At 42.3% G+C, this 27968-nt stretch overlaps 1 protein-coding gene across 5 annotated transcripts in view; it reads right to left on the bottom strand.

The window, feature by feature from the left end:
* Window positions 1–27968, bottom strand: part of DOP1A (DOP1 leucine zipper like protein A) — a 73391-nt gene that overhangs the window by 24763 nt on the left and 20660 nt on the right. For 2 of the 5 annotated variants that reach the window (XM_066612473.1, XM_066612472.1), the window contains 13 exons: window positions 23861–23960; window positions 20532–20641; window positions 18281–18404; window positions 15492–15612; window positions 15128–15247; window positions 13543–13657; window positions 12561–12590; window positions 10751–10981; window positions 7150–7780; window positions 5471–5745; window positions 3093–3245; window positions 818–918; window positions 467–726 (listed from right to left, as the gene is read on the bottom strand). In XM_066612473.1, coding sequence (XP_066468570.1) covers window positions 467–726; window positions 818–918; window positions 3093–3245; window positions 5471–5745; window positions 7150–7780; window positions 10751–10981; window positions 12561–12590; window positions 13543–13657; window positions 15128–15247; window positions 15492–15612; window positions 18281–18404; window positions 20532–20641; window positions 23861–23960 — 2371 coding nt within the window. The remainder of the gene's footprint in view (window positions 1–466; window positions 727–817; window positions 919–3092; window positions 3246–5470; window positions 5746–7149; window positions 7781–10750; window positions 10982–12560; window positions 12591–13542; window positions 13658–15127; window positions 15248–15491; window positions 15613–18280; window positions 18405–20531; window positions 20642–23860; window positions 23961–27968) is intronic. The other 3 variants (XM_066612474.1, XM_066612476.1, XM_066612477.1) reach the window with 3 other exon arrangements.

The raw sequence follows: 27968 nt of genomic DNA, 5'->3' as shown, positions 1-27968 counted from the left end.
CTGCCTTGGGCCACTACCCTGCGCTTGATACAGCGCAAGCTTCCTGGCTTGCCTGTTCCAGCGCAGGGTAGGACTGTGCCCAGAGTAAGTCTCTTGTGAATGTTTATCCAAATTCAACTAGGTACTTCTGACAAAGACTAACGGCACAATTATATTCATGCCTACTCAGAAATAAGCCCTACTGAATTTGATGGGATCTACTTTCAGGTTACCATGTTGCAGGCTAAATCTAGTTCCTTACAGAAGATTTTATCTGCACAGGATAGTACTAGAACATTGTTTTATACAATGTTATTGCAGACTAGATAGTTTAGTAACAAACATGCACAAGATTCGCCCAAACTACTCATTCATATAAAGTATATTAGCAATATACCCCACATGGATACACACTAAATTATTACAAAGATACAACACTTGTAATACTAAGTAGATATGGGAATTAGAATCTCAACACAGTAGTTACCATTGCCGCAGTTAAATTTCTGCATAAATTGCTTCTCATTTTCATCTTCAGGATACGAGACAGATTTATTCCAGCAGCATTCAGCTTGGACCCGTTGAACAGAAATACGCTGAGTTTTTGGATGGAGAAGCAGCAGAAGCAAAGGTTCAAGGACTCTTGCAATATCATGCCTTTGAAGTACCTGATTTAACCAGGCCTGACCCACTGACCAGGTAGAACCATCTAAACTGTTAAGGCTGTCTAGCATGATAAACAAGGACCTGAGAAAGAAAAATGCAAATTAGAAAGAAAATGAAAGTCTAACCATTTAAAATATTTTTGTGCTGTATCGATACATGTATCTAAACCAACCTGTCAAATGAACGACCATATGAAGAGGACTTGTTAATATGTAGGTCTCTGGTGAGGTGCCAGAGTACTGCAAACTTAGCATGAGCTTCCATCCTGATTTTCTGCAGAAATAAAAAGCCAGATATAGTAAGTTTCTCTGTGATGGTATTAAAAAAGGAGAAAAACTAGATCAGAACTCAGAAATCATATTCGCAATAATACAATCAGTCATTTGTATATTTAAATCAGGGATGGACAGACTTCAGGCTTGCAGAATACTAAGGCTCCAAGCCCCACCAGGTGGAGCCAGGTGCAAAATAGTGACCTGGGAGGGAGATGGCAAGATTCTAGAACAGGGTGCCTCTGACCATGTGCTCAGCTCAGGAATTTGTTTTCAGATCACAACTAAGCTTCCAGTACTTTCACACAAAAATCCACTGCACACATTTCCTCGAAATGCTTTAGTTTGCTCCAGTAGCCTAATTTTGAAAAATAAACATGCTTTTTTGTGATGGTGTTGTTAAACAATTGGGAATCAGAAATCTTTGGGATCTACTGCCACTCACCCAGATATCTATCAGCAGATCACAGTCTCTGTTCTGTCTGTCCCAGGTTTAAATTTAAAAAAAATGAACTAGCTTTTGAGTCACAATTATTCTTTTTGTACCTTTAAATTTTACCAAGAGTTTGGATTTCCTTAGCAGAAGATCAGATCTATTGCTAACTCACCTATTACCTTAGATAACACTATTCATTAAATATGCCCATGGGCTAATAATCAAATAAAATCACAATTACAATAATATTTTTCTATTGGGTTATTTAGATATGACACATGGTTCCCAAAGCAGAGGATTAGGAGAATTTGAGCAACCAAATAAAAGTACTACTATTATGGGTTGGAGCCAATAAAAATGAAGCTGTCTGTTGTAGACAATAAAAGAGACAGAAAATATTAAGAAAAACCAAGACAGAAAGATCAGTCATAGAATGCATAAAGGAGGTTTGCAATTCTTTCCATGGAGAGGTTAATACAAATCTGTTACCAGTAACACTGTACAACTTGGAAAGTAGAGCAGAAAGGTGAAAACTGAATCCCTGGGAAAGCTGAGCTAAGTGTCCATAATGGTAGAAAAAGTTGAGCAAGAAGCTGAAAATTTTTTGCAGTTGTTAAAGGAAAAGAACAGGACCAATAGTTACATATTAGGAGGACCAATTTAACAAGATAACATTAACTGTGCAGAAACATATTTGACCAAAGGCCTGACAAATCACAAAACAGGAAGAGGAGGAGGGGAACAATTTTTAAAGGCAGGACAGGCAAAATTTCAGAATGGAATCCATTGAAAAAAATGTCAGGAATGGTAATAAAAGAAAAAGCATAAGGAAAGATGAGTAATAAAAGAGGAGCAGGAGAAAGACCACCATGTTTTGCTAAAAAGAAGTGGGATAATAGCATGACATGCCAAGTGCCAAACTTCAGAGGACACAAGGCAGAATTTGCCAACAGTAAAAAAATTAAGACTTCCGATTATCTCTTTAGCTTTAGACACTGCATATGGAAGTTTAACAATTGCAAAGAAGCAATGGCAGAAGATGGGCACACCATCATATTCTACCTACAGCTACGTCTAACAAGGAATTGATCGAAATTCCATTATGATGCTTTGGAAACTCCCAAAGCATCTTGGAAAACTTCCAGAGTTTTATTTGTGAGAATCTTACTCTTCATTATAACATCTTAGACCAGATATTAAATGTGTCATGTCTAATCTGAGGTTTTTTTTAAAAAGTAAGAAATCTTAAAGGAGCAGCTATGTGAAGGAGGGCTCAATCTGGATTGGGAACAGCATAGATTTCTTACTTTTTTTTTTTAAGATTCTCACAAATAAAACAGATGGGAGTTTCCAAAGCATCATAATGGAATTTCGATCAATTCCTTGTTAGACATATCTCATAATATTCATAAGACCATTTTTGGTTATGGACCAGGAAGAGAAAGGAAAAATAAGAGGAAGAAGGATATAAAGTTGATCAAAGAGAGCAAAAGAGCAAACCTGGTTATAAAAACCCACTCGAAAGAAAGATTTTTCTAATAAAGCACTACTATTAGAAAACACTGACTACATTAGGATTGTACTGGTCCTCACCACCAATATGAGGCTCCCAGAGCTTGTGTTTTACCCGCATAATCTGCAATGACAATATATTATTCTAAAAGACCTTCACTAATAGCGACTCAATTTCAAATTCAGTACACCTTAAAAGAGTCCAATAGCTATGAAAAAAGATTTACCTTGTCTCTGTGGGTCAACTGCTGACTTATAACATCCTCGCAGATGCTAGAAGATGGAACTAGGTTGTGTAACTGGAAAAAAAGCTCCACACTCTTCTGGTGATGCTGAGGAGTTCCATCACCCAACTGGTCCCATAGAGTTAAAGCTACATGCTTTGGAAAAGAACAGAGTAATAAACAATGAAAATAAGAGTGTTTCCATGCATGCATGCACCTCTGTAAAGCCTAAAAAGAGACTTCACAAATCTGTAACTTTTTCATGAACTGAGAACACTGGTATTTTCTTATAGGAATTAATATTAACGACTTCTTGCAAAGTCAGTCTTCAACAGTGAAAATTCCTGTTATGTATAACAGAAAGAAATACTGTTCCCACATTGGTAGTGGAATGCTACTCCACTGTAGAAGCTCCACCATGCCCAGAAGGACTGTCCTGCTCAAACAAGGGTCCCTTCTGTGCTTCCTTTGGTTCAAGGAGGGAGCTATTGTCAACAGTGTATCAAATATTACAGTGTAGTTCTAAGATTATCTTCAATAAGATAGTTCAAAAGCAATTTGATACGATTTGTAGTTGCTGTATTTCAGTTTAATATGCATGAACGAATTTTTGCTTGTCCGGCATTACATACTCTTCCCTTTAAACATTACAACAGAGCAATAGCACTTGAAACACACATTCAAAGCACAATTCTCCATGTTAGAGTGTGAGGACAGAGAATTTTCAAACTTTTTTTTTGAAAAGCAAAGAAAAAGATTAAATGCTTATTTGAGATCAGACAAAAATTCAGCCTGTACTTGGAAGAAGAGACTACAAAAGTAATAAGGCTGCCCAGCTGCGAGGGTGGAGCAGGGGGAACAAAACAATCTGAGTCACTAAAGTAAAATTTAAAAATGTGTGCACAAGACATGAGACAGACAGCATAAGATTACTGTGAAATAAAGGGACAATGCAGCAAAAGTACTTCATTGTATGTTTTACACAATTTTGTGGGGTGAAAAAAATCAGTTTTATATCGGAAGGAGGCAAGGGACATATGGCACACTGCCTTTGCAGGAACCTGGTTTTTTAATAATTTGCTTATGTGCAAAATCACAATCATTTTATGGCGTTGTTGAAAAGTCAATATGCAGAACTTGATTTGTTTTATCTGCAGGGGCGAGGTTAACACTGAATAATTATGATTTGAGGGTCTTAAAGTTTATGATTGGTGACTGAAATGAAGGTTAGCCAAGCTGACATCACTCTGGTCATAGAGAAAGGAGTGAGATGGACAGAACTGCATGTGTTAACTGTCCGACCGCAAGACTGGGAAAAAATATTCTAAATTGCTGCCGTCCAGATAAAATCTTGTGGTGCACTGGATATGGGCCTCGGGCCATAGTTTGGAGACCCCTGATTTACAGTGTGAGAAAGAACATATAACTACCAATAATTATTTAATTGAAGTTCCCATTTTATCACTAACCCATCACTTTCAGAATCCATCCAGCGCCCTTTCCCCCTATTGTATTCTCAAATGAATCAACTTCAAATATTTAAAACAAGACTACAGATAATTATTTTTTTTAAAAAAGAGGCACTAAAGTATTTCATTTAATTTGAAGTTGGATAATAGTATTTCTTCAGAGGAATCTTGGATGCAGTCTTGGATTTTAAGTCTCAAATAGAAAAAATCAATGAATTTGCAGGACAGTTATTGTCTAGATCAGGGGTGGGCAAACCCCGGACCGGGAGTCATTTGCAGCCCTCGGGGACCCCCAGTCCTCAGGGAGCCCTCAGTCTACAATGAGCCTCTGGCCCATCGAAGACTGTTGGAGCCTGTGCTGGCCTGCAACTGCCGGTGGCGACAGCCAGATGTGAGCTGCGGGTTGAGTTAGAGCACAGCCTTTTATACTCTCCATGTGTTTTCCCTGCGCATTATTTTACCCCACCCCCACTCCTCAATTTATATCTCCATGTGTTTCTGGCTTGGCCTATATGTTTTCACTGTGCAAGAGGTGTTTGGCAAACTGTTCAGTTCTAATGTAGTTCTACATGCCTGTATTATAGTTCTCATGTATATTATAAATAAGCTCAGTAAAATTCATTTATTTATCTAAATTCCATCTCTAATGTATTCATTTATATAAACTTATTCAAATTTGAAATATAAATTCTTTTTTTCCCAGCCCCTGACACAGCGTCAGAGAGATGATGTGGCTCTCCTGTCAAAATGTTTGGACACCCCTGGTCTAGACTGAGTGTGAGAGAAAAAATTCTATAATTCAGACAAGACAAGACCAGGAAAATAGTAAGTAATAACTTCTTGATGTAGAAAATACAATCTCCTTAAACAAATTCATCTTTCTCTATTGTCATAGAAGCTGTTATACTGCACCTTGAAAAAATCTGTCTTTTCAGCCACATATCGGAGATTGCCTTGAGTAAGAGGAGGTCTGATGACAACAGCCACTCTGCCCTGGTTCGGACTAAGAGGCTGTGCTGCTTCCACGCTATTCGGGTTTTCTCCCGTGACAACAGCAACTGACTGAGTCAATCCAACTAGGTCCATTATTAAAGAGATAGTGATACCTTGGATGCTAAAATCACTGGCTTGCCTACAAGCACTCATAAGTGTCTCCAGCCACATAGGAGGCTGCTCTTGCTCACAATCTGAAACGGAAAGCAAAGTGTTCTTATTAATGCAATTTCTATTCCTATCTGGAATTTACTTCCCTACATACTGTAACTCCATGGCATTAAACTGCCTCAACTCTCCTTCACTTACTTTCATATGCAGCTTTTAGAACACCTAAAAATGAGATGGCTCACAAATTAGAAGAGACAGAAAACATCAGCTCTGGATCAGAGCCCAATGTCCATAGTCAATGAATACAAGTAGCCTGTCCCATGGATTTCAACAGACCCACTACACCCAAGAAGCACAATATCGAGCAGTAGCATCTATTTAAAAAAAACAAAAAAACAGGTGTTCAAGAGTTCCTGAGTGTACAACAGTTTTCAAGCTTGCAAGATTTTGCTACACTGAGGTGTTGTGTAAGAAACATCAAGCCATGTCAAGAAGCCATGTGTAAGAAACATCAACACATGTGTAAGAAACATCAACACATGCCAACATTCCTCCCTTCTATTCCTGCTTCTTTATCTATAAACAACATTCTGGCACTTTGCCTCCTTTTCAGGCAACTAATATAAATGTTAAACAGAACAACAAGGTGAGATAGTACAGCAAATGCTTCTGTCCCAAACAGTTGCATGGTAAAGCCCTTAGAAAAAGAGGAATTGCTTAAGCAACTATTATTATCTTGCTTAAACAAGATAATATTTGTCACAAGAACAGACCTACCCTACCATTTCAACTGGATGCAAAAAGCTGACAGTCAAAAGGCTGCACAGGCCTGTAACCCCCACATTACCAGAATATAGGGAGGTCTCTAAGGTTACGGGATAAGAGGAAAATAACTATATGGTACAAAGGACAGGTGGTTTTTTTGGCCAATGACAACCAAAGAAGAAATCAGAAGGGTTACAGCAATTAGGAAGCCAGCTTGCCAAGCGTCCCAGAGAAAATGAAGGCTTGCACTCTCTAAGAATAATAAAACCATCCCACAACCACCTCCCAGTGAAAGGACTGGACTGCATGCCTGGTGTGCATCAACAGAGCCTAAAGAGATCTCATAGGTTTTAAATGATTGACATGAAATCTGTAAAGTGTCAGATGGTCTAAAAATACACTAGAACTATGTTAAATGTATGTTTAATAACATCTATGGACATATTTGAACTCTGATACATGAATATTATTACATTCTTCTTTCTAATGAATTTTTTAGTTAAGCTTTGAAATTCCTACTCCGAGCTTTTTCTCAAGGAGACATTCTAACATTAAAAATGGTGAAGGAACACCATGATTGGGCTTATGGTCGCATAAAAAGAAGAGGAAACAGAATGTATAGAACAAACAGAAAAGCCTCACTTTGCAAAAAGTATTTTACAGTAAAATCCGATAGAAAACCTAGTAGAAAGGGGGACAAAAGTACAGAAAATAAAACTCACAAACACCTGTCTTCTCAGCATGTATTTCTGGAGCATGGTTTCCCTCTGCAATGTAAACTGGAAAACTTGAACATTCAAGGAAGAGCTGGCATGCAGCAATAAAGGCAGAGAGGTATTCGCTTTGTGGTGTCTTCTTAGCTGCTTTTTTCCCTTTAGCTGCATCTCCTTGTGACTCTTTAGTGCATTGTGCAGAGTCTCCTTTCCCTCTTGTGAGGTCCTCCTGAAGCTCTGCTACCAAAGGCCGAGACAATGAATTGCTTGGAATGATATACAGGTTGATAAATCTGGTTAAAAACTGCTGGACATACTCCAAGCAGCACTGCATTGCAGTCTTTTGAACGGTTGTCTTCCCACCTCGAGATCCTGTCCCCTGTGTCATCTTGGAAGAAGGCTGCACAATAGTTTCTTCAGACCCTACTGTTGAGGCTGTCTCTGTTTCTGATGAAGCACTGCCTATAAAAGGGATACCAGCAGTTCCAGGAACCCCAGTCAATATCTTGTCAATGTCATCAGCTGAATCTGCTTGGTACTGTACAAACTCTGTAAAGCCGCTTTCTGAGGATCGACTGCTTGGGGGATTTTCACCATCTTCAAACACATCACTAGTATTTTCTCCTGAAACTAGTGGCAACTAATTGTGGTAAAGGAAAGAATCAGCATGAATCCGTGTAAATAGAAAGTCTGCAAGATCATTCAGAGATACAAAATGACTCATTTCATTATAAATATTATTGTTCTACTTGCACCAGGTTCACTGCATTGTTTATTAATCTAAGGGTGGATTCAGACAGTTTACCTACCTCAGGACAATTTTTACCCATTAAAGGGTACACCTAATGTGGAACTCTTATTTGAAAATATCTAATGCAACACTAAGGGGTCCTTGGGTTTCAGGTTTGCCAAATGCATGATGGCCACAGTCAACCACTTCTTAAGACCTACATGCAGTTCCGTGGCACTCCAACCATACTATAGACTCTGAAAAGTCTGGCAGAATCTCCGCAGATTAATATCCTTATGAACGTGCTACAGCTTCATTTAGCATTTCATGTTAACGCTAAGAAGCAGTCCAAGTAACTATCCAATAAAAATGCATACATGAACTTGTTAGTTTGCATTCTGAAGCATTCCTTATTTTAGCCTGTTCTTTTTGCATGTGTTTTATAAGGAAGGCCACTATACAGCACAAGGGTAAAGCTTTAGGAGTCCCTACAAATCATATTACGTATCTGTAATACTATACAGCAAAGAAAATTAGACTTAATCCAATCACAAAGGGAGTCCAAACAAACACAGAACTCTGTATTCATGAATTAAATTGGCATATGAAGAAGTTCTTAATCTCACATGTTGCATACCTAAATACATGGCCAAGAGCCATGTTTGGGCAGGTTTGGTCCAGCCCTCCTCCTCCATAAACATTACTGAGCTCTTAGGCTGCAAACTTACACACATTTATCTAGGCGTAAATGTCACTGAACACAGTAGGACTTACTTCCAAATAGACGTATAGGATTGTACTGTTGGTTTTTCCCAACACTATGAATCCACAGTCCTGCCTCTACTAAAAATGCCCCACAACACAGATTGTGGCCCCTGCCCCATTAGTTCGTTTTCAGATTTTATATCATGCCTTTCCTTTACAAGAAAATTCAAAGAGGCTAACAATAAGCAAATTAAATAGTCAAATACACATCAACATTCAAGTTAGTTACAAAAAATGACAGAACCCCACAGCAGCAGCTACAGAAACCCATTACCAGTAGACAGTTTATAAACTATTGCCAAAAGCCTTTGGAAAAACACATCTCTTTCCCAACTGACAAAACATGGAAATTCTATATCAAAGATGCCATATTAAAGAAGATTCTGTCTCTTATGCCCACCCACTGAAACCTGATATATTGGGGGGTTATGGAGCAAGACAACAATGATGGTAGATAAGAGGACAGACTACAAGTGGAGCCTATTTATGCTTGTGAGTTCCATTCTGTGACCTGCTGCAATTAAGAAAAAATGCATAGTGTTAAATTGCATAGAGTTACGCAAATACTCTGCAGCCTGACACTTGGGGATGGAAGGAAACTAAGGCAGCTGTTCTCAATGACTCCCCTCCGCTCCATACCCAGCCCTCCCAGCTTCTTGCCAGCTGTCCCTGCTTCTTTTACAGGTGGGATGCTGAACTTTTAAGAGTCCAGTCCTATGCATTTCTACTCAGAAGTAAGCCCCATTGTAGTCAAAGGGGCTTACTCCCAGGAAAGAGTGGAGAGGATTGTAGCCTGAGAGCCCAGTCCTAGGCCTGCCTACTCAGAAGTAAGTCCCATTCTGGTCAATGGGGATTACTCCCAGGAAAATGCAGGGAAGATTGTAACCAAAATCTCATGCTTTGGCTTGCTGGTAAGACTGGCTTGCTGGGCAGTTTTGTTTCCATAGGCTGGAGCATGGAGAGCCTGCACCATCTCAGTCTGAAGGGGGGGGATTGGGCAAACACTCCCTGGGTTTTTTAAAGCAATCCCCTCTGATACTACCACCCCTGTATAAGAGAGAGAGAGAGAGAGAGCTCCACTTTGCTGCACATGTTCTGGCTACAGTTTCCCCCACCCAGCATCTTTGCTGGCTCCAGGAGACTTACTGTTCCTTTGCAAAGGGAACCTCTTCCAGGGCTCCAGGGCTATTCCCTGCCTGTGCTAGGTGGCGCCTTTTTGCAGTGTTTTGGGCTGCCTTGAAACAGAGCAAAAAGGCTTCGAAGGGCAAAGGAGGCAAAGGTGTGTGTGAGACTTTGAATTCCCCCCACCTGATTCACATTGAGATTAAAAATCCATGGATAAATAGGTTGCACCTGTATATGTTTTGTTAGGACAAAGTATTTCTTTACCCATTGTGTAATTTAATCTGTGGAACTCCTTGCCACAGGTTTTGGTGATGGCATCTGGCCTGGATGCCTTGAAAAGGGAATTGAACAAATTTCTGGAGGGAAGTCCATCACAGGTTACAAGCCGTAATGGGAATGTGCAACCTCCTGATTTTAGAAGTAGGCTACCTCATAATGCCAGGTGCAAAAGAAGGCACCAGGATGCTGGTCTCTTGTTGTCTTGTGTGCTCCCTGAAGCATCTGGTGGGCCACACTGAGATACAAGAAGCTGCACTAGATGGGCCTTTGGCCTGATCCACTGGGGCTCTTATGTTCTTCAACTTGCCCCAGGCTGTTCCGGGCTTTGAATATGGGAATGAGCACTTTAATTAGACCTGGAAACAAATGGGTAAAGACCCACCAGCTCTGGCATCAAAAAGATGGTGCACTACTAGCTACAGAGCTAGCGAATGACTTAACTTCTTCACTCAGTTTTATTCTCAGTGGTTCGGGAAGGAGAATAGAAAACAAGCATGCACACATCTCGAAAGCTAAGCCATTCTGCATTTCTCACACACAACACACTGAGTTATCTTCTATATGGGATAAAGCTCCTGAGCTGCCTATGGGCACAAGTGTAGCAATCTGGTCTCTTGAAATAGATCACTGATCATAAGTCACTGGATTGGAGTTAAACACACAACAACCTGTCACCTTTAAATGAAACAGGAACAGTATTTGCTAGAGTACCTTTTTATCTTCCCATTCTTTGATGGTGTTGCGCCTACTTGGAAGCTGCAATGCGCCATCAGTACCAGCAGATAGCAGCGGGGGTTGAACCTTGCTAAGAATTTTGGAGCAGAGTCTCAAAGAATCTGTTAGTTCAGATAGGTGTAAAGTCTGGAGGTGGCTTGTCAGTGCAGAGATCATCCTGAGTAGCAGTTGTGGAAGATGTTCAGTTTGTATTTCTATATAGGTCTCCTAGTAACAAAATGATAAACATTGGGATTAATGTTATATTAAAAACTTAAAAAAAATAGATTGTATAATATTGGGTTGTGTCCTAAGGAGCATGGGCACAAGAAAGCTTGCACAAGTAAACCACCCTACTCCCTTTCTAGCACAGCATGCCTCAAAATTCTGCCTCCAATGGCCAGGTGACCATTCAGAACAGGGCTGTATTGGACACAGAGGAAGGAGAGAGAGAAGTAAAAAATTGCTTGCTCTCAAAAGAGTAGCAGTCAGTGCCTTCCATTCACACACTTAGGATGCCATACATTAAGTCATGTTCATTTAATTCATTCCGTCACAACATGAAGGGGACAAGCACACTTTTAGGAGAGTATCTTTGTGTGCAGATATATAGAGGAACTCGTTGTATGTGCATTCCAGAACATCAAAAGAGGAAGTGCATGATCACTGAAGAAGTGGGAAGCATAGGTTGCCTTTGCCAATGCTGGATGCACATTCTACATGGCTATACTATACAAATCAAATGCCCTACTTGGGGAAATTACATTTTCCTAAAATATACAGTAATAGCTCCACTAGCGCTGGGGATATAGTCCCCGAAAGTCAAGTGCTGCATGAAACATCACTATAGGAGACATAGTGATGTCTCCTACTTCATACTTTTTGATGAAGTAGGAAACTGGCACCAATTGGCCCTGCTCTACCTAGAATGCACTGCTCTCACTGGCTATAATAGTTGTTCATCCTGGATGCAATGAGCAGTCCAATCCTAACCTACCCAGTAACTCCCCACACTAGTGATGCAGTCACATCAACAAGGCACACACTGCAACCCATGGGGGCGTTTCAAGCTGTGAAGGCCTCCTTGAGGTAAGAGAACATCTGTTCCCTTTTCCCCAGAGCAAGCCCTTGCAACCCTGCTGGGTTTACTTGGACCTGCATGAGCGATATAGCCGACAGGGGTCCAAGAAGACCCAAGGAGGTGAATCAAGGCTGGAAAGGGGAACAGGATACCACCCCATCCTGGCCTTATTTCACCTTCTTCTCTGCCCTATTCCACCCATTTCCCCCTTTTCCACCTCCCACTGACCCATCTTCTCCCTGTTGCCAGGGCTTGTTGGGAGGCTGCTGGTGTGTGAACCTGGCTGCTTGCAGTGGTGACCAGGGAGCACTGTAAGGTGTATCACCTTTTGCGATAGCTATAAAGGATCTTACACTGCTGGAACATTACTCCCAGCAGAGTAAGACCCTCAGATGACTGGGCAGTAAGAGTGCTGTAACAAGGAAGCAGTGTTATGAAAGGTATTGCTGCATTGCAATTTTAGTGCTAGGAAAACGTAATACAACTATATTAGAAGCAGAACCTGGAGAAGTGGTGTGCTCACTGTGAAGTGCGTACACGAGAAACCAATGTGCAAAAATTGGTTATTCTAAAACAACTTTATACCACAAACTGGTAAAAGTAATTCTGGAATAATCCAAAGACTAATCACACATTTCTCACTTTTGACTTTACCAAAATGTGCTTGATCAGAAGTACATACAGGATCACTTTATTAAAAAAAGGAAAACAGTCTGAATGTCATACCTGACAGAGCACTCTCATACTTCTAGTAGGCTTTGAAATGAGAAAGCAAAGAATTTGAAGAAAAAGACATAACAAGAGAAAAAAAACATTTCCAAGAGCCTGCATTAAGATAATGTTTAGAAGCACACAGAACATGAGACTGTGACATGCATAAGAGGTACAGTTATCTGAAACAGTGGTTCTCACACTTTTAGCACCAGGACCCACTTTTTAGAATGAGAATCTGTCAGGACCCACCGGAAGCGATGTCATGATCAGAAGTGACATCATTAAGCAGGAAATTTTTTTAACAATCCTAGGCTGCAATTCTACCCAGTCCTACCCAGGAGTAAGTCCCATTTACTATCATATACACAATAGCATGTTAAAAGTACAGATCTGTAACATTTCCCTAAATGCAGTCACATACCATGTGACTTACAAGTGTAAGTCACATACCATGTGACTTACACTTTAGACCATCAAGTCTAAAATATTTAAAATAAAATATTGAAATGAATGAGGACCCACCTGAAATTGGTTCGCGACCCACCTAGTGGGTCCCGCCCCACAGTCTGAGAAACACTGATCTAAAAGGTTAACAAAACCATGTAACGTACCATTCTATCATCATAACAACTAGGAATAATAACAGGAAAAACAAATTCCAATGATGAAGAAATAAGATTAATTCCAACATCTAAACAGACTGATCCCTGTGCAATAAAAGCTGCAATCCTATCTTTCCTGGGAGTAAGCTCCACTGACAATAATGGGACTTACTTCTGTGTAAACAGGCACAAGATTGGGCTCAAAGTTACACTCTAAATTCTCAGGCCCTACCATATTGTTTTTCAAATGGTTTTCAAGGCAGTTACGTCTGACTAGGTTGAAGATTAATTCCATTCTACCCACACCCTGGAACATTATCTATTGCAAAATGGAGGAATAGCAGGAGTATAATTTCTATATTTTTGTAATGAGTGACCAAAGAGAATCTCACCAAAGATACTATATCCAGCAAAAAATCAACTAGTAGGCAGAAATTGGCAAGGGGAAGTTCAGCAGGCTCGCTACCACCGACAGGCACACCCTGTAGTCGGACATGCAGTGTCCTCCTATAAATGCAAAGTACAATTTATTCCATGGTATCAGAAAGACTATTCAACTAGTTAACATAAACAAGTTGAGTAATTTAAGAATATTCTCTAAAATATGCTGGTAGCACTGAGTTGCATTTTGGCAGAGGTGGGTATTTAGCACAGGTGGGTATTTTTAGAATCTAAACTAATTCAGGATGATTCAGGTTTCTTTTTAATTACTATTAAAGTTTCCTCATAGATTAGGTGGCAATTCAGCAACTGGTAACAAGGAAGAACTTGTTTATTAGTGATGACTTCCATGTGTGAATTGACCATCACTGGCAGAGCTCATATCACTGGAGGGTACCTTTGGGATCACCTACTCTTGTACAGTCTGGTTCGCTCCCTTAGGTCATCTGGAAGAGCCCTGCTAAGAATTCCACTGGCCTTCCAGGTAAGGGGGATGGGAGCAAGAAACAGTGTAGCAGCGCAATGCTACTTGGGAAGCACCCAGGGCTTAGAACCTTGGTGCCTGATGGGAGAGTGCTAAAAGCAGAAGCACTCTGAGGGTTTGAAAGTTAGAACTCAAGCAGCAAGGAATCAGAGCAATGAGAGACATTCATTTAGAGGGTTGATGCAGGGAGAGCTGAGCCGGAAGTAGGATGGTATGAGATTGAGAGAGAAGTCCGTCCTCCCGGCTAGCTTCCTAGCAAAGAATAAAACGACAGACATGTATAGAAGTGAGATGCAGAAGGAAGGCCGCTGGGATTCAGCCTTCTCTGGCTTTTATTCCCTCTCAAACAATACACAACAGGCTGGGGTTTTCTATTCTCTTATCTTGTTTACAATACTAAGCAATGAATCAGAAGTCTGCGGCTTCTACTTAATGAGAACAAGGCAGAGGCTTCTAGATGTGTCCAGATGCCAACGCAGGTGTGCCTGCACTTGTTGCCATGTCTCTAAAAGCTTAATGTTCTGTGCATTTTCCTACAAAACAGGGCCTTCTCTGTTGCGGCACTGCACCTCTGGCACATACTTCCAGAGGATGCTAATACTTCAATTAGCTTCTCTGTGGAGAAGTTCCAGTGAGGCTTAAAAACATTTCTCTGTCACCTAGCTTTTGAAGGGGGCGATGGTAGGGGTTTAGTGTTATTGATGTATTTTATATTTTTATGTGTTTTATAATCTGATAATAATTATAACATATTAAAGTTTTATATCGTATTTTGATATTGTTGTGGGCTGCCTTGGGTGCCCTTTGAGAATGCAAGATATAAGTTGATAAATAAAAGCCCTCAAGCCAATCCTTTTCAGTCAGTCTCAAGTGATCAGGTAAAATGTAAACAAGTGAGGCAAATGCACGTGTGAATAGCTCACGTCTCTGTACAGTCTCTCTCTCTCTCTGTAAAAAGCAGATTACTACTCGCTTTGAAAACAAAGTTATACAAGAATTCTCAAAAATGGAGACACAAAAATGGAAAAGATCTTCAGTAAAACATAACTTACCTACAACACTCTTCAAACCAGCGGGCAATGTAATCCCACATATAATAAGGCTCAAAAGAATTAAACAGAAGATTGGCAGTTTTAATCAGCTCTGCAGTTTTCTTATTTTCTCTTAATTTGCTAAAAGAAAAAACATAACAGCAATACTTAGTATGGAAACAGTAGCCTGTCTCACTCCCAAAACATTTCTTGATTTTCCTCATTTCTCTCTTACCATATACCTCTAGGAACTCTTTCCCCCCTCATCATTTTCCCTTCAAATGACAGCTTTTTGCTGTCATTTCTATGGCATCTGATGCCTCCCTAAAGCAAGAGGGAGGCATCAGATGCCTCCTTTTATAGCAATTTTTCTACTTTTAATCACCTGCTTAGCTGCGCATGTTCCTTGCTGAAAGAAGATTCCACCTGGAGATCAAGTTCGGCCTTGCACTGTGTATACAACATCCTAAATACTTCAATCAGTACATCCTCCAATATTACTGGTCCTAAAAAGAATAAGAGAAAGGGATATCATTATCTTGATTTTCAAGAATTCTTCACTGACTGGTATCTGAACAGGTTCCAAGCTAATATACCTATTTCTTAGACCAACTGTATAATTACAGTTAAATCAATTGCACAAAACATATTCATTTGCTTTTTTAAAAAAATCACACAGGCAGCCCTATCCTAATCTGCACTGACAGCTGGAACAGGCTGGAGGTCTCCTCAGGGTAAGGGGATATTTTGGTAAGAGGGAAGTTTTGCTTAAGTTTCCTGTCTTTGTTGGGTCAGACTAAATGCTGCTTTTCAGCAGATTGCTGGATCCAACACCTGTTAACAAAGCAAAGAAACACTTTTTAAAATGATGCTCCTTTATTTTAGCCAGGAGAAACTGTTCGTCTTCACCTCAGCATAGCACCTTTTCTAGTGGCTGTTTGCTAATGTTACTTCTGCATCTTTTTAGGCTCAGGGTACTATTTATTTTGCTATGTAAACTGCTTTGTGAACTTTCTTGGTGAAAAGCAATATATAAATATTGCTTAAATATTTATAACGATGCGTTATCATCATCATAATTGCCAATACATATAATTTAACCAAAAGCAGCCACAGGGGGATGTAGGTGTGTGTGTATGTGTGGGTGGGTGGAATGAGGTGGCAGTACAGTTGTCAGTACTGAAAATTCCAACGCCCTCCCCCCCCAGCTGCTATTTCCCAGTTTGGCCCTTAATTGAGAACTGAGCACACCCACAGTGGAGCAGCACAATGTCCAGCATCTGCTGAAGTTTTCAGAAATTAAACTTTAAAACAGTTACAGCCACCATGACTGCTACATTAGACCTCAGTGAATATCAAGGGAACTTGCTTGCAAATCCTTGTTTCAATTGCAAAACCCCATTTTATGTTGCAGTTGCAATTACAACAATATACTAGCTGGGCAGATACTGCAATCATAATGTCAGAAAAATACATCTATAGGAGATGCACTACCTGGATGAAAGATGTCTAGATGCCTCATAATACATTATGAATAACTTATGTGCACTTATCCAGAAAGGTGGCCATCTAGAAAAGCCTGCAGAGATAATTGCATAGTGTTCTCACTGGATTTCTTTACTAAATCCAAAGGTGTTTACTTTTTTTTGCCCATGGGGTGTAGTGTACACTGTTATCCAAAATATGTAGAGGAGGCCTAAAAACTCCAACTTCAGGAGGAACAAGATCGCTGCTGCTTCTAACAGCACTAATGCAATTCCTATAACTATGTGGATTTCATTAAGTCTTAATGTAAGGACACTGTCATTAAAGATTTAGGCACTGCTCTTAATCTGATGAGTATCAGAGCAAGCCTAAGACTGCAGTCTTACTTTGTACCACAAGTGAAGGGATGAAGTCCATTTGGTCATAGTGGTCGCTTTCACTATATTTGGAAATATAATGGCACAGCATATACTTCACAGCATACAGCAGTACAGCATATATTTTACATACAGGTCCCAGGTTCAATTCTAGGTATACCCAGACTGGTCTGGAAAAAATCCACCTGAAACCTTGGAGAGTTGCTGCCACTTTGTGAAGACAATACTGAGCTGTGTGGACCAAGAGTCTGACTCAGAACAAGGCAACTTCTTTGTTCCGCTTATAAAGTTGTTTCTTTCAAAACACTTGTTCAAAGCATTGTTAGTATTTCTTCTCTTATTTGTGTTCTACTATTCTGACTGAACCTGATCCCAAATATACGAGCACTAACATATTTGGCTGCAACATCACAGTACTCCCCCCTTGCAATGCTAGAAAGTCATGATATTCTATCAAGCTAAGGTGCAGTGCTTACCATTACCTCACGGCTTGCTCCTTGATACTAGCTGAGGAGCATTCTCCCTCTCTGCCTTCCAGTGCTACTGCAACATTGCATCACCAAATTCCATAACAATGGGTTACTTTTAGGATGGGGAAAGAGAGGTCTAGCTACAAGGTTCTACCCCATTTCCTGGTGACAGAATGCTATTTCTGCTATTAGAGTGCAAGCATCAAAATAATGCTGATGGTCAGATGAAAAATTAGAATGAAAAGATGAGCATTTAAGACTACAACTGATTTAGAGCCCAATCCTGAGCTTGGTGTGCCGGCACTGTTGCAAATGTGCCATAAGACATGTTTCCAGTCCCTAGAGCTGGGCGAGCACCAGTGATAGTCCACTTCCAGCTGGCACTGGGCTAGCAGGGGGCAGGTGTCCGAGCTCCCACCGCTTGGCGGTTGCACAGACCACTGAGCACTGGAGGGGTAAGTGGGTCCACTGAATCTAAAGCCTCCATGTTGGGCTCACCACCCGACACGGAGGCACTCGATTCACCGCCAACCTTTTGGTTGGTGGTGAATCAAGTAGCCTCACTGCAAGGCTACTCCATTTACCGAGGGAAGGGAACAAAAGTCCCCTTCTCCCAAGCAGCCGCTGCCTGGAGCATGCAGGAAGTGGCAGCAGCCATTTTCGGTGCCGCCACAGCCCCACGCACCAGGCAGCTCAGGATTGGGCTGTTACAAGCCATGTCGTTTTTAAATCAAGTATGTTCCTCAGAATGCATGGGTTTGTCATTACTCATTATCTGGAATTATTCCTTATGAAACACTAAACCACACATGCAAATACACAAAAGGAAGAATAATAGCTACCTAGCTCAGGTTTGTCCAGTAAACTGATAAGAATTCGAAAAGGTTTTAGGTCCTGCATCAAAGTGCTCTCTTCTCCTTGGCCATTGACTTGCAAGATTCCCACCATTGCCTGTAAAAGATGAAACTTGAGAATCAAAAAGAAAGAACACTGGCTACCATGAAACAGGGCCAGTGATGAGCCATTTACAGCAGAAGAGCCCATTCTTATGGACAGAGTGAGGAGGAGTGCTAAACTCATTCTATACACAGAGCCTTAGCAGTAATACTCTATTCCTATCTCTAGAGGATGTACTGCTGATAGGTAGCCAAGGTCTGTTTATAGGATAGTGCAGCCTGTTCTCTAGCAAACTGATTTTGGCATGACGAGGAGCTAGTATTCTGAACAGACCTCCCCACCCCCCACCCACCAAGTACTGACACCTACTCCGATTTTAAAGGGTCTACTGACTACTGCATTTGCAGACTAGTGGAAGAGGCCATGATTATGGGACTAGAAAGGTGGTTGCATGGGGGGGGGGAACCACATATGTGTCTCAGTGCCATAATTCCAACAAAGTATTTTGAACACTCTTCACCTAGCCATTTTCCTCAATATTCACAAAACCAACCAGCTCAATTCTACTGAAAAGTTATGTTCAGTTTGAGAATCATATCACTGCATGTCAGAGCCAAAATCCCAACCACGCAAAAGGGGGGAAAACACGAAGGGCCCAATCCTATCCAACTTTCCAGCACCGGTGCTGCTGCAATGCCACCCCGAACAAATGCTCCCATACCTTGAGGAGGCCTCTGTGACTGCATCTCCAACAAAGGAAGCAGTGCATACCCCATTGGCACAGCAGCACCAGCACTGGAAAACTGGATAGGATAGGGCCCTAAGTCTGCAATCCTACACACACTTGGAAACTAAGAGCCCAATCGTATTGTACTTGAGCATTGATGCTGAGCATCATAAATGTGCCATAAAGCTAGTTAACGGCATCTTCAGAGGAAGGAGCACCAGCACTGGGCCCAGTACACCACCCAGAGGAAGGTAAGAGCTCTGGGTGGCAGTGTGGGATTTGGGGGCAGAGGAACTATCTCAGGAGGACGGTGGGATTGGTGGAGCCTTGTTCTGCCAGATCCTATCCTCCATGTCAGACTGCAAAGCCTGATACAGAGGTTCTCTTGTCTGCACCAGCAAAACAGCCAAGAGTCCCCTTCCCCCAAGAATACATCCAGGCGTCCGCGGGATACAGCAGTTGCCATTTTGGTGCCACTGTTCCTCTGGGCTCTGGAAACCATAGGATTGGGTTGAATTCATTGGGGTTTACTTTTGAGTACACAGGCAAAAGTCTGCACAGTACAAGAAGGTGGGGGGAAAGACAGGCCACTTTTAAAGGCCTTTTCCATGGACTGCAAATTATTATCAGTGATTGTTCCTTTCATGAAAATATTCTAATTCAGTTCCACTGTCTTTAAGTACAAGTTTGCAAGCAACATACAATAGATAGAGGTGTTTGAAAACAGTGTAAATTATTTTACTCAGTCCAATGTGATCAGTAAGACTTAGGCTGTATTCCTATCTTACTCACCTCTAACAACAGAGCACTCTGCTTTCTTATACAATCTACCAAATTGTTTACAAAACAAGTGTGCTATTTTGTTGACCAAAATAAATTTGTATTTGAAAACTGCCAGAAATTGATATTTGCAAACTTTATTATGGGAACAACAATATTATGCAGAACATAATAAAGAGCTATATGAAGGTGAGTCAAGTAGTGGCATACACAATTGCAGTTTTGGCTCACAGTCTGCAAATCAGAGGACATGAGCAGGCAATTCTTTCAGAATGGCATCCACAACTTGTGATCTCCCAAGCCAAATGTAGCCCAGTAGTCATGTATGGCAGTCCCCCAAAGACTCAACAAACCTATTTTTATTTGCTTCAAACTACAACTGCAAAACTGGAACTGTAGCGGGAGATAATTATCAAGCACTTGGCAGATCACAATACATAACTGGTGGGCTGTGTTCAGTTTAGGAGCTGAAACTTGTGCACTCCTGTGCCACAGGTTGTGAAAAAGCAGCCTGAATGGCACCTGTCATTTGCTTCAGGCCCTAGTCCACACTGCAACACACTGGAACAGCCTTGCATGTTGGCTCAACCCTGAGAAATAGAAATAGGTGGTCTTTGTTTTGTAAACAGGATCTAACACCATATATACAACTATCACCCCCAAAGAAAACATATTAAAAGCAAGACTACCTGAACTAACATTTCCTTAGAGAATGTATTGAAGTAGTATGTAGCATGTTCTTCAGGATTACTGGGTCTTGTGCTTCTAGGCCCTATAATGGCACCATTGTTATCAAAACCTTGAAGCAAAGAAAATTAAATGACAAATTATACATTGCTTAGGTGTGAAGAACAACAAACAGTGAGAACAGCTTAGTTCCAACAACTTACCATTTTGCCGTCCAAATATTGTTGGCAAGAGGAAAGACCATTTTAAATTAAATTTAATAAATGGCAACTAGTTGTGTTCAAGGCAAAACATCAAGCTTGCACGGATACAAGAATCCTAATATTCTGGTCAATGAATGGTAGACTTAATCTTTTGCCAGAAAAGCAATAGTTAAATTTTAGAAGATTTTAGACCACAAATGTACTATAACATCATCACTGTATTACTTTCAATGATCAAAGATGCCATATATACACATTAGATGTAAATTAGGTCAGAATTATTATTTCAATGGAAAACTGAGACAGAAAATAAGTTGCCTAAGACCACCAAGTGAGTTTATGGTTGAGGTGAAGTTTAAATCAAGGACTCAGATTTGAACCATTTAGGTGCACAGTTAAGCCTCTTGGCAATCAGGCTACACTAGTTCCCAGTTTACAACCAGTGTACCTAAATGGAATGGAAACCTCACTGTTGCTGACGACTCAACCTGGTTTCTACATTACAATAAAAAAACCAACTTGAGTTTGATATTTCAAATCAAAGGAACATTTTGCAATCTAATATGTGGACATTATTCTCTTAATGTGCACACCATCGAATTCTATTTGTTTATTACATATAAATGGCCCATCCTACAAGGTGCTCAGAGAGGTACAAATGGTCCCCCTCCCTCATTTATCCTGTCACTCTGTGAATTATGTCAGGATGACAAACTAGTGACTTTCATGGTTGAGGTTCTATTTGAATCTCCCCAGTTCTAGCCTAATACCCACCTACATCTCACTGGCTCCCTAAATTGCTAAACTTGGATACTATGTTTGGCAAATTTATTAACTGCATGTATATTCCATTATATGACCTTGCAAAGGCCCCCAGTATGACCTACACACATTTAAATTAACAAGAAAAACACATATGCAAATATTAATATAAATATGCAATTAACAATTAAAATACCTCTATTAAAAACAAAAACCAAAAAAAGTAACACCTAGTCAATCCATAAAATAGCAATCTCTCTCAACTTCCAAAATGTCTCCTGAAGTAAAATGGCCTTCACTACTTTCTGGAAAGTGATCGCAGAGCTAGGAAGGGAATTCCAGAGGGAGGATGCGATTGCTGAGAAGGTCCCATTTCTTACATCCACACTTCTAAATGCAGACAAGGGAGCAAATTCAGAGCAAAGTTCTGACAGTGTTAGTGTATGAAGAGGCGTTTCTGTTATCCAACCTGGGCCAAGGCTTTAGATTTTAAAGGTTAAAAAAAGTATTCTAAATTGTGCTCTGGAGGATACTGGGAGTTAGGACAACTGATTTGCACTGCTGGAATACTCTCCTTCAGCCTACTCCTGTAATTAGACAGGCCGGCTACATTTTAAGCTGAATTTTCCAGATAGTCTTCAAAAGTAGCCCACAGGGAGTGCATTACAGTTTTCCACCCTGATGAGCATTAGGGCTTGTTATCAGAATGGCCAGGTTGTACTTTGCTTGGCTGCAGCAGGTGAGCCAGCCAAAGTTGGTAAGGAGTGCTTTGGCTGTGACCACACGTTAGGAATTCAGGAGGGATGCTAAAATCCAGCACCATCCTCAGTCTAACCTCTCCTTCAGGGAGAATACAACTCCAAACCAGAAAACCAGTAGTTCCAATATGAAATCACTCCCACCATTCCTATTATCATCACCACTGACTGAGGTCGAGGAGGAGAAACAGAGCTGAATACCATCTGGAAAGGGCAGCATTTCATCCCTGCAAAAGTCCATCGACCAATTTCAAAGGTAGAGCAGCAATTCCCCAACTCAAAACTCTTACAGTACAATCCTAAACATACAATATTTACTCAGAAAAAAGTTCCACTTACTTGTGCTACAATCCAATACACATGTACCTGAGAGTAAGCCCCACTGAATACAACAAGTGTCGTATTGGATTGTAGTCCAAAGAGCCCTAGTAAGTGGAACCTATTTCTGAATAAATATGTAATCCTGTACATCAGGGGGTCCCAAACTGGGGTGTCACAACACCCAAGCCAAGGAAGCCCCGTCTCTGTCCCCTTAAGGATGATGATGCAATCACCATGATTGTGCCACTATTTGGAACAGAAGGGTTTTTAAAAAAAATAACTTTCCAAAGCCAGTGCTGACCTCCCTCAGACCCCGCTCTGCAGGGCTCCCGACACCTCAGAAAAACTGAAAGTAGTGATTGCGTCCCACTTCTGGTTTGCAATAGCAAAACCAGAAGTGGGTTACAATCACTATTTTGAGCTTTTCTGAGGTGTGGGGAGCCCTGCAGAGGGGTCCCTGGAGGCTGGCACTGGCTGTGGTAAGTACATCCCCTCTTCTGTCTTTGGTGGCTGCAATCGCATCGCTGCCATCCCCCTGCACATGCAAAGACTTAGAGTGGTTCCCAAACTCCTGGAGAATTTGGGAGTCGCTACTATACATGTTTACTAGAAGTGTCCCCATCAAGTACAAAAGGTATTACTTCCCAGTAAACATGTAAAGGATTGTGCAACTAGAATCTAAAGCAGAGACCTCCAAAGTATGGCCTGCGGTGTACCTGCAAAATGATCCTGGGCGTGTTGGTGGCAAAGTCTTAGCATTCCAAGCCACAGCCTCCAATCTTCCTTCCAAACTTTGCAGAGGGTTGCTCCAGGCAGTCACTTCCACTGTGCATTGCCCCAGAAGGCTCTGGGCCTTGATTTCGGAGGAAGCTGCTGCCCAATGTGATCCTCTGCAATGATCAGAGTGAAGACAGTAGGCTGTAGCTTGGAACAGTAAGGCTTTGCCACCACCATGCCCAAGTTTATTTTGTAGGTGCACTGAATCTGGCCCGTGGGCTGGACTTTGGAGGCCTAAAGTGATCGGAGTTTATTTAGGCTGTGCTTCATGTTCCATGCTGGTACAGAAAAGCTGCTGATTCAGCTGCTGTCTCTTTGTTACTGTTTGAAACTGTATTTTTAAATTAAAAAAATTGTTCTCTGCTTTAAGAACTCCTGTCAATTATATAGCAGATTATAAATCTCAAATCTATAATTCTTATTTGAGACTTATAATCTGCTATGTAATTTACATAAACATAAACAATTGCATATGCAATTTATACAAACAAAAAGAAACCCAGCACTTACCTAGAAGCCAGGCATAAAGCCTTCGATTCAGTGACATGTCTCTGCGCAGAACTACATGAAGAGATGCAGACAGAATTCTGATCATATCTGGACGTGTTGCCTAAAAATAGAAATGTTACCTTTAAACAACAAAGCAAGACTTTGGATGTACAGGGAAAAAAAGATTTTAATTCAGTTGCAGATGGAGACCTGGTGCCTGACAAAAATTGTGAACCCTTTCTAAAGGCCTCTGCAGACGCGTGTGGCCTCTGGGACACCAAGTGCCTCTGGGAACTAAGTGCCAGGTAAGGCACAAGAGTTTAGCATCTGGGCGAGTTCAGCAGCAGGGCGAGGAGGCCAGGGCCCCATACGCTGCCCTTCCTCTTCCCTTGAGAAGCGGGCTGCTATCCAGTGTACGGTTTTTAAAAGGACCCATAAATAAAACAACAACAACAACAACAAAAAAGCTATGCAGTCAGACAGCCAGCAGCAGGGTGGGGGCTATCCAGTGTTCTGCATTGAGTGCCACATGTATGATTATATGCCTCTGGGGCATAAGTCATGGGTGTGTCCTCGGTGCAAGGAGCTCCAGGCTCTCAGGGAACACGTCCGCTCCCTTGAAGCCTTGGTGGCCGACCTGGAGAAGCGCAGGCAGCCAGAGGAGGACCGTGGGGAGACTTCCGGGGACGATCAGGCTTCGTCCCAACCTCAGGCGTGCAGCTCCTCGGCTGCCCGGGTGGGAAGTCTCGGGACTGGAGGACGTCATCCTGGAGAGGAGGGAAACAATCCCCTAGGGGGGATCCCTTCTCCAGGGGATGGGCCCGTATCCGAGCGCACTCGGGATACTCCTCGGCGGGAGGGGGGTCGGGGGCTTCTTGTAGTGGGGGATTCGATTATTAGAAACATAGAGAGGGGGGTTTGCGACGGATGTGAGGACCGCATGGTGACTTGCCTGCCTGGTGCGAAGGTTGCGGACATCACTTCTCGTCTAGACAGGCTAGTAGACAGTGCTGGGGGAGAGGTAGCGGCTGTGGTGCATGTCGGCACCAACGACGTGGGCAAGTGTAGCTGGGAGGTCCTGGAGGCCAAATTTAGGCTTTTAGGCAGGAAGCTGAAAGCCAGGACCTCAAAGGTAGCGTTCTCTGAAGTGCTACCTGTTCCACGCGCAGGGCCAGCTAGGCAGGCGGAGATCAGGGGTCTCAATGCGTGGATGAGACGGTGGTGTAGGGAGGAGGGGTTTAGATTTGTTAGGCACTGGGGAACTTTTTGGGAAAAGCAGGGCCTGTACAAGAGGGACGGGCTCCATTTGAACCAGAATGGAACCAGACTGCTGGCGCATAACATTAAAAAGGTGGCAGAGCAGCTTTTAAACTGATCCCTGGGGGAAGGCCGACAGGAGCCGAGGGGCATCCGGTTCGGGACTCCTCATCCCTATGGGATGAGGATGGGGAGGTTAGAGAACAACAAGACAAAGGCAGGGTAGGAGAAGAAATTGGGAAAGGTAGGGTGATGGGATGTGATAGACGGTTTGGCACAATGAGAGGATGCGGGGACAAAGGAGCGAATAAGCAGCCCATCCTGGGGCATTCCGTGTATAAATGCTTTTATGCGAATGCCCGAAGTCTACGAGCAAAGGTGGGAGAACTGGAATGTCTGGTGACAAGGGAAAATATTGACATAGTGGGCATAACGGAAACCTGGTGGAATGCGGAGAATCAGTGGGATACCGCAATCCCGGGCTATAAACTCTACAGGAGGGACAGGCAGGGGCGTGTTGGAGGTGGGGTGGCCCTTTATGTTAAGGAAGGGATAGAATCCAGCAAAGTAGAGATTGAAGGTGGGTCCGACTCCACCGTAGAATCTCTGTGGGTTAAATTACCAGGCTTGTGCAGCGATGTAATACTGGGGGCGTGCTATCGTCCTCCAGACCAGAAATCTGATGGGGACCTTGAAATGAGGAAACAGATCAGGGAGGTGACAAGGAAGGACAGGGTTGTAATCATGGGGGACTTCAATTATCCTCATATTGACTGGGTCAATTTGTGTTCTGGTCACGATAAGGAAACCGGATTTCTTGACGTGCTAAATGACTGTGGCTTAGATCAGCTAGTCAAGGAGCCCACCAGAGGACAGGTGACTCTGGATTTAATTTTGTGCGGTACGCAGGACCTGGTTAGAGATGTAAACGTTACTGAGCCATTGGGGAACAGTGATCATGCTGCGATACGTTTTGACGTGCACGTTGGGGGAAGAATACCAGGCAAATCTCTAACAAAAACCCTTGACTTCCGACGGGCGGACTTCCCTCAAATGAGGAGGCTGGTTAGAAGGAGGTTGAAAGGGAGGGTAAAAAGAGTCCAGTCTCTCCAGAGTGCATGGAGGCTGCTTAAAACAACAGTAATAGAGGCCCAGCAGAGGTGTATACCGCAAAGAAAGAAGGGTTCCACTAAATCCAGGAGAGTGCCCGCATGGCTAACCAGCCAAGTTAGAGAGGCTGTGAAAGGCAAGGAAGCTTCCTTCCGTAAATGGAAGTCTTGCCCTGATGAAGAGAATAAAAAGGAACATAAACTGTGGCAAAAGAAATGTAAGAAGGTGATAGGGGAGGCCAAGCGAGACTATGAGGAACGCATGGCCAGCAACATTAAGGGGAATAATAAAAGCTTCTTCAAATATGTTAGAAGCAGGAAACCCGCCAGAGAAGCGGTTGGCCCTCTGGATGGTGAGGGAGGGAAAGGGGAGATAAAAGGAGACTTAGAGATGGCAGAGAAATTAAATGAGTTCTTTGCATCTGTCTTCACGGCAGAAAACCTCGGGCAGATACCGCTGCCCGAATGGCCCCTCCTAACCGAGGAGTTAAGTCAGATAGAGGTTAAAAGAGAAGATGTTTCAGACCTCATTGATAAATTAAAGATCAATAAGTCACCGGGCCCTGATGGCATACACCCAAGGGTTATTAAGGAATTGAAGAATGAAGTTGCAGATCTCTTGACTAAGGTATGCAACTTGTCCCTCAAAACGGCCACGGTACCAGAAGATTGGAGGATAGCAAATGTCACGCCTATTTTTAAAAAGGGAAAGAGGGGGGACCCGGGAAACTATAGGCCGGTCAGCCTAACATCCATACCGGGTAAGATGGTGGAATGCCTCATCAAAGATAGGATCTCAAAACACATAGACGAACAGGCCTTGCTGAGGGAGAGTCAGCATGGCTTCTGTAAGGGTAAGTCTTGCCTCACAAACCTTATAGAATTCTTTGAAAAGGTCAACAGGCATGTGGATGCGGGAGAACCCGTGGACATTATATATCTGGACTTTCAGAAGGCGTTTGACACGGTCCCTCACCAAAGGCTACTGAAAAAACTCCACAGTCAGGGAATTAGAGGACAGGTCCTCTCGTGGATTGAGAACTGGTTGGAGGCCAGGAAGCAGAGAGTGGGTGTCAATGGGCAATTTTCACAATGGAGAGAGGTGAAAAGCGGTGTGCCCCAAGGATCTGTCCTGGGACCGGTGCTTTTCAACCTCTTCATAAATGACCTGGAGACAGGGCTGAGCAGTGAAGTGGCTAAGTTTGCAGACGACACCAAACTTTTCCGAGTGGTGAAGACCAGAAGTGATTGTGAGGAGCTCCAGAAGGATCTCTCCAGACTGGCAGAATGGGCAGCAAAATGGCAGATGCGCTTCAATGTCAGTAAGTGTAAAGTCATGCACATTGGGGCAAAAAATCAAAACTTTAGATATAGGCTGATGGGTTCTGAGCTGTCTGTGACAGATCAGGAGAGAGATCTTGGGGTGGTGGTGGACAGGTCGATGAAAGTATCGACCCAATGTGCGGCGGCAGTGAAGAAGGCCAATTCTATGCTTGGGATCATTAGGAAGGGTATTGAGAACAAAACGGCTAATATTATAATGCCGTTGTACAAATCGATGGTAAGGCCACACCTGGAGTATTGTGTCCAGTTCTGGTCGCCGCATCTCAAAAAAGACATAGTGGAAATGGAAAAGGTGCAAAAGAGAGCGACTAAGCTGATTACGGGGCTGGGGCACCTTCCTTATGAGGAAAGGCTACGGCGTTTGGGCCTCTTCAGCCTAGAAAAGAGACGCTTGAGGGGGGACATGATTGAGACATACA

This window comes from Tiliqua scincoides, chromosome 1, assembly GCF_035046505.1.
Source record: "Tiliqua scincoides isolate rTilSci1 chromosome 1, rTilSci1.hap2, whole genome shotgun sequence".
NCBI lineage: Eukaryota > Metazoa > Chordata > Lepidosauria > Squamata > Scincidae > Tiliqua > Tiliqua scincoides.
Note: the sequence above shows the minus strand (reverse complement) of the source record. Positions and strands in the feature narration are given on the sequence as shown.